General features: G+C 39.0%; 1 protein-coding gene across 1 annotated transcript; it reads left to right on the top strand.

Annotated features, from left to right (window-relative positions):
• Window positions 1-1,405: 1,405 nt before the first annotated feature.
• LOC111571007 (phospholipid hydroperoxide glutathione peroxidase-like) lies at window positions 1,406-5,793 on the top strand. Its single transcript, XM_023274043.3, has 7 exons — window positions 1,406-1,518; window positions 2,686-2,780; window positions 2,881-3,025; window positions 3,557-3,708; window positions 4,752-4,776; window positions 4,866-4,925; window positions 5,142-5,793. The coding sequence occupies exons 1-7, from the start codon at window positions 1,453-1,455 to the stop codon at window positions 5,172-5,174; spliced, it is 576 nt and encodes a 191-aa protein (XP_023129811.2). The 5' UTR covers window positions 1,406-1,452; the 3' UTR covers window positions 5,175-5,793.
• Window positions 5,794-6,272: the final 479 nt, after the last annotated feature.

The following is a 6,272-nucleotide window of genomic DNA, read 5'->3' as shown; positions in this document are numbered from 1 at the left end:
TTGCAGAGATTCAAATCTTCTTTAAAAAAAAAAAAAAAGAAAAAAAAAACACTTAATACTATTTTGATGATGGACACAATCCTTCTCAGCATCAAGGATATCAATTATCTATAGATTTTCTTTTTCAGCTGTTGGAGGGGTTGTGTTGCTTTCTCTTTGAAATATCCCAAATGTGCTATATTGGATTCAAGTCAGGCAACATATTTGGTCAGGTCATAGTTTTCACTTTTTCTTTCTTTAGAAACATTGTGTGATTTTGGCAGTGTGCTTTGGATCATTATCATACTTCAGTATTTTTTCTGCCAAGCTTCTGAGGTCTGGGAGTCATCTTGTCAGCCAATGTTTTGTTATATCCACAAACATTCATGATGCCATCTATAAATCTTCACCTCCCAAACAGCTTTTGCACTCATGCAAGAACCTTTCATCACACTTCCACCTCCGTGCTTCACTGTTGGGACTATGCATTCACTGTGGTAGTGGACGTCATCTGAGCCAAATGAGTTTATCGTGACCTCATCTGACAAAACAATGTGCTCCCAATACTCATTAGACTTCTTTTCATGATATTTTGTCAAGTTTAATATTGATGTTTTGTACCAAAGCCCAAGCAAGTGTTTATTTTTCTTCTTTGAATCACCCCTTAGAGGTTGATGTTATGCAGTGTCCTTCACACTGTCTGAAATGTCACAGAAACTGTGATTTTCTTTTGACAATTGCTGTCACATGTCTGAAGCACTAGCATGTCTGTGTACAACTCTGATTACTATGGCTTGCGCTGTACCTCCTGATTACTGCTGCAGGTATTGGGGTTCACTGATCGTATTAATCAGACTGATTTGAAATCACAGATAAACTTAATTTCGTTTCAGTGATCACAAGGTTTCTTTGGGTGTCAGTGACCACAGACGTATTCTCTTTTGTTGTATTGAGTTTCTACTTTGAAAACTCTACTTTCACTGTAGCGTGTCTGAAGTATTGTTTTCTGATTGTTCATAAGAGGAAATACTCCATTTGTCACGTTTGACATATTGCACTTATTAAGGGGATTCAATTCAATTCTGAATCTTTTGACATTAAAGCAATATTGCATAAGCTCCTACTCAGTTCTATTGTACACTACAAATTATTCAGATGGGTAAGCAGTGTACTCCAGATGAATGACAACGTTGATCTGTAACTGCTAGATTTGTAAATAAGCAATTGTTTCCTATTAAGTTCTCCAAAACAGCCACAAGTGGTCACAAAAAGCGACTGGGTGTTTAATTTTAAGTATTAAAATTGTTTTTAAAAAAGAAAAAACGTGCAAAAAGCTCAACTTACTATGTCTTTTTTTATGTGTTAGGATAACTATAATAGGTTACAATCACCCAGTTGGTTTGAGATGCAGGTGCGGCTGCGCAAATGTCTCAGTGGGCGGGGCGAACAGATCACGTGTTCATCGTGGCCGCCATGGGGCTGCTGAGACCGGCAGTGTTGTTAGGTCTGGTGGGGAGCAGAGGAGTACTGCGAAGCATGGTAAGTACGTACACAGAGGATAGTACAGATAATACAAGACTTCTGGTTCATGTTTACGGTGGTAAAAATATGCATTTGTCCGCTGCTGCCTGTGTGCTGGACAACATGTAGGTCAAAGTTAGAACGTCTATTTTTATTTGCAGTGCAACGGACAAATGGGTCCGGTGTTGATGCTAACGCTAGCTGTGAAACCTCCTCGGGCATATTAGCGCCACTTGAGCGTGTGTTAGAGGTCCGAGGGTAGAATTTAATTAACGGTTAAACTACATTCAGCCGCCGCAAATCAAATTCGTTCAGTTTTCAGTATGATAATGTGACATGTTTCGTTAGCAGGCGTAAGGGTTAAATGAGCTACCGGTCCGCGATGATAATAAACGAGCTAAGTAAATTAACGTCACAGAGATCTTCGGTTTATGTGTAATCCTTTCATTTCGTCGTTTCCAGTCAATGCGATTAATGCTACCGTTTAGATTTAACAGTAACGCTGACTGCCAAATGTTTGCTTTTAATCTGCTTTATTCTCTCTCTTGGATGAGACAGACATGCAGGTACGAGTGTGGTGGGGAATTTGTCTGACCACCACATTTGCTGAATTATTCCAAATTATTTTACACACTAGAGAACAAGAATATGAGCAAAATCAGAGATCTTTACTGCACATGTGGGCTTATTCGACATAATGCAGAGAGTTCAAACAATCCCAGAGCAAATAAACATTGCCACAGACTGCAGTAACTTCTATAAAATTCTTCATCCTACTCAGTGTGCGTCATTTCTCTCCTCATGTCCAGGAGCTGCATGTCATGTTTACATCAAAACCACATGCAGTCTCTTTTCAACCCGCCTTGTGTCATAAACATTGCACAATGTCTTCTACGCATCGGGGCTTGCACAAAAATATTTGTGACGGTTTCAGCCTGAACTAGTTCTGTGTGGAAACTCACAGGTGTGGACATGGTGATGACACAATTGGACCAAAGTATTAAGAGGTGGTGTTAGCTTCCTCGCCTTCCCACTCACTCACATGATTCATCCTGTTCTAAGATGAAGCTTCCTTTTGCCCTTTAATTTACTTTCTTGGACTTTAGCCCTGATGACCTTTATCTTCAGTTGTTACTTATTCACACACTCACCGATATGCAATTTCTGTTCTTCACCTCTATATAGTGTGCTCAGGTGGGAGACTGGCAGAGTGCCAAGTCCATCTATGAATTCTCCGCCAAGGACATTGATGGGAATGAGGTATCTCTTGAGAAATACAGGTAAAATACCGTCATTTCATTTTAATCAGCTGTTAATATCAGTACTCAGCAATTGATAGCAGTCATTTAACCTCATCTTTGTTCTGTTTTTCCTTGCCAGAGGTTATGTGTGTATCATTGTAAATGTAGCGTCTAAATGAGGAAAGACCCAAGTAAACTACACTCAGCTAGCGAGAATGCACGCCTCCTATGCTGAGAAGGGTTTACGCATCCTGGGCTTCCCATGCAACCAGTTTGGAGGACAGGTAATGTGGTTTAAATTTCAAGCCTCTCTGTACCAGTTTTAACAGTTAATTTTTGTCGCTGCGCCTTAATTTGCATTCTTTGTAGAACATCAGTTGAAGTCTTGTAGACATTTACAGTCTCATCTGTAAAAAACATCACATGTAACAAACAGTGTTAATGAAAAGAGAAGAAGTTTCATTACACTAAAACTTTATTAAACCCTCAGTAGTGTGTGTTCTTACCAGGCATGCTTTAGTGATTGCCAGTCCACATCTGGGATAATTTCTATTGTAGAAGTCAAACTTAGTGTTTTATCAAAAAAAAAAAAATATTTTCAGTGTTGTCCTAAATACAACACACAAACCTTTCCTCTATCTCACTGTTCTTTTTGAGTTAATCGATCTGACAGGGTGGCAGCCATATCAGTATTTATTGTTTTGTTTTAACTAGTATGTTAGCTGGAATCTTACATGTTTTAGATTCGTTATAGTTGTATGTACCATGAAAAGATAACATTTCAATTTTTTTTTGTTTTGTTTTGCTTGGTCTAGGAGCCAGGTACAGAAGCAGAGATAAAAGAGTTTGCCAAAGGTTTCAATGCCGAGTTCGATCTCTTCAGTAAGATAGAGGTGAATGGAGACAATGCTCACCCTCTGTGGAAGTGGATGAAGGCACAGCCCAAAGGCAAAGGAACCCTGGGAAAGTGAGTTATTGTTCAACTCTTCTGTTTACTTCACATAATGTTTCATGGCGTCAGCTTTTAACAAAACTGAATTGAACTCTAAGAGTTTTTTTTTCCTGAAATAAGCATGCCCTGTCCTCTAAATGAGTTTTGTTTACAGTATTTGTTCACATTATATTAAGTGTGGGATGAAACTAAATTAATGTGTGGTATATGTATGGGGTGTGCATTTAGAAGAAAAATAACGTAGTTAAAGGGAAAAAAATGATAATAGTGCTTATATTCATAGTTATGGCTGTTATTTTATTGTATATTTCACCTCACTTTATGAGGACCTTTACAGTTGGTTTAAACTGTAATGTGTACAGAATGCCAAATCACGTCGTAATCATTTCTGAGAGATCAGCTATGTTCAGAGTTTATTAAAAACGACACCCTGTTCTGATCGGATGAAGCAGTGGGCTGCTATGACATCATTCTAGCCTAGAATGGGAACACGACATGTGACACACATCCTGTTGCGTTTTTGTTACGTCATCCCACTACCTGCTTCCCTCTTTGCTTCTCATTGGCTTTGCCTGAGTTTGAAAAAACACTTTACAGCATTTGAATCATTTCAGCGCTCACATGCTGCAATATTAATGTCATCTGCACTTTACTGTGCTGTAAAGTAAGTACCATTAATGATCTGCCTGTGAACTCAGCAGGAAAAGTCCAACCAATCAGCATTTGTGGTGACATGTTGTCATCTTGATTTTGTATATCTTTTGAGTACCCAACATTTAGTCGTAAAAGGCTTAAAGGGTCATATGGCCAGACGAGTGAAAACTCTCACTCCTGCTTGACATCTGAAACAGGAGCAGTACATTTAGCCACTTTTTCGGCTGAAAAAAGTGAGTGTTACAGATGAGTGTGTTGAGAAAGTTGTCCTATGAATCACTCGGCTGGCAAAGTGCTCACTGCTCAATTCCCATAAATTCAAGTCCATGAACGAAACAGCAGTCTAGGTGCTAATGCCTGCAGGTTGTTTTGTAATACATTTATTTTCTCTCCTCTTTCCACAGTAACATCAAATGGAACTTCACAAAGGTAATTAGCTAGAACCATTTTCCGGCAATTTTCTTGCTTCGATGGCATGGGAAATAAATGTTGAGATAATATTTTGATTTCTTCCACAGTTTCTTATCAATAGAGAGGGACAGGTGGTGAAGAGATACGGTCCAATGGATGAGCCCAGTGTAAGCCACACTCAATATATTTTTATCATTTTTGTGCATGTCGTGATGTTGATGCATTTCACTTATTTGATATGAATTTGTAATGTGGACATGGAGTGACAGATCGCTATAGTAAAAACAAGATCGAAAGGGTAGAGCCACAAATACTCTATAATTCAAATGTATTTTTATGTTGTCTTGAACTTTGTTTGAATTGGAAAACTTCTGTCTTTGCAGGTGGTAGAGAAGGACCTGCCCGCATACCTGTAATACTACTATGTCCCATGTCTTCGTTTGAATCCTGACCTCTCTTATGGACTTCAAGGGGTGTGTGTGTGTGTGTGTGTGCCTGGACCAGTGACGGCCCGTCTGTAAACCCAGCTGTGGGAAGGGCAGGGCCTGATGATCTTCTGCGTGCAACTTATCTACGGGACACACTCACACCAACCCCTGTACGACCACATGAGAGGACATTCACCGGTTATCTAAAGTAGAGACATTCACGTCATGCTTCACTCTAAACAGCCATTCTTTTTTCTAATACAAATATCATGTCATCCTTTCTGAATGTTGAGTTTGCTCACGTGTCAAAGTCAGCTTTACGCAAAAACACTGAATGCCATAAATTTCACTGATATCTGGAAACTACTGATAGCATTGTTTGCGCTTAACTTGCCAAAAGGCCCGTTATTGTATCTGACACTGACGACTTGTGTGATGAAACTGGAAAATAAATGCTGGCGTGGACATAAATGTCAGTTTCCTCTCACTTACCTATATTACAGTTGTAAAATTATTTTAATAACTTAGCGATAGTAATGCTCACTGACTGCATGAGTAGTTACCACTGGTCAATTTAGTTTAATATAATAAATTTTATTGAAAAGTCTTTTTTGTTTAATTATTTTACATTGCAAACCACATTATGATTAGTGTTGGTAAGGTGGGAGCCAAATGCATTGCCTTGAGTTAAAATTTTTCCCCAGGCACTGTAATACCAAGCAACCCCGCTTCATTAGTTTCATTACTCTGTCAAGGAACGCAGCAGAGTTAGGTGACGATCGGTGTATGTTTTTGAATCTGTCTGTCCGTGTGCAACATTACTCAAAAACGGACTAACGGATTTGGATGAAATTTTCAGGGGAAGTCAGAAATGACACAAGCACCACCTCATTCAGGCACATACAGGGGAAGGGGAGGGCTGAAGCACCTGCCCCTTGATGCCCAAAGTGCCCTTTTGTCAAAGTTGTTTTTTTTAATTTGATTTCATTTTGTTTTTTTTATTGTGTGTGTGTAAAAATCTTTGAGGCCCAAAATAATAAATAAAACAAAAATAATAATTCAGATCTACCCTTGGTCCGTCACATG

Source organism: Amphiprion ocellaris, chromosome 10, assembly GCF_022539595.1.
Source record: "Amphiprion ocellaris isolate individual 3 ecotype Okinawa chromosome 10, ASM2253959v1, whole genome shotgun sequence".
Lineage (NCBI taxonomy): Eukaryota > Metazoa > Chordata > Actinopteri > Pomacentridae > Amphiprion > Amphiprion ocellaris.
This window is presented reverse-complemented; position numbering and strand designations above follow the sequence as displayed.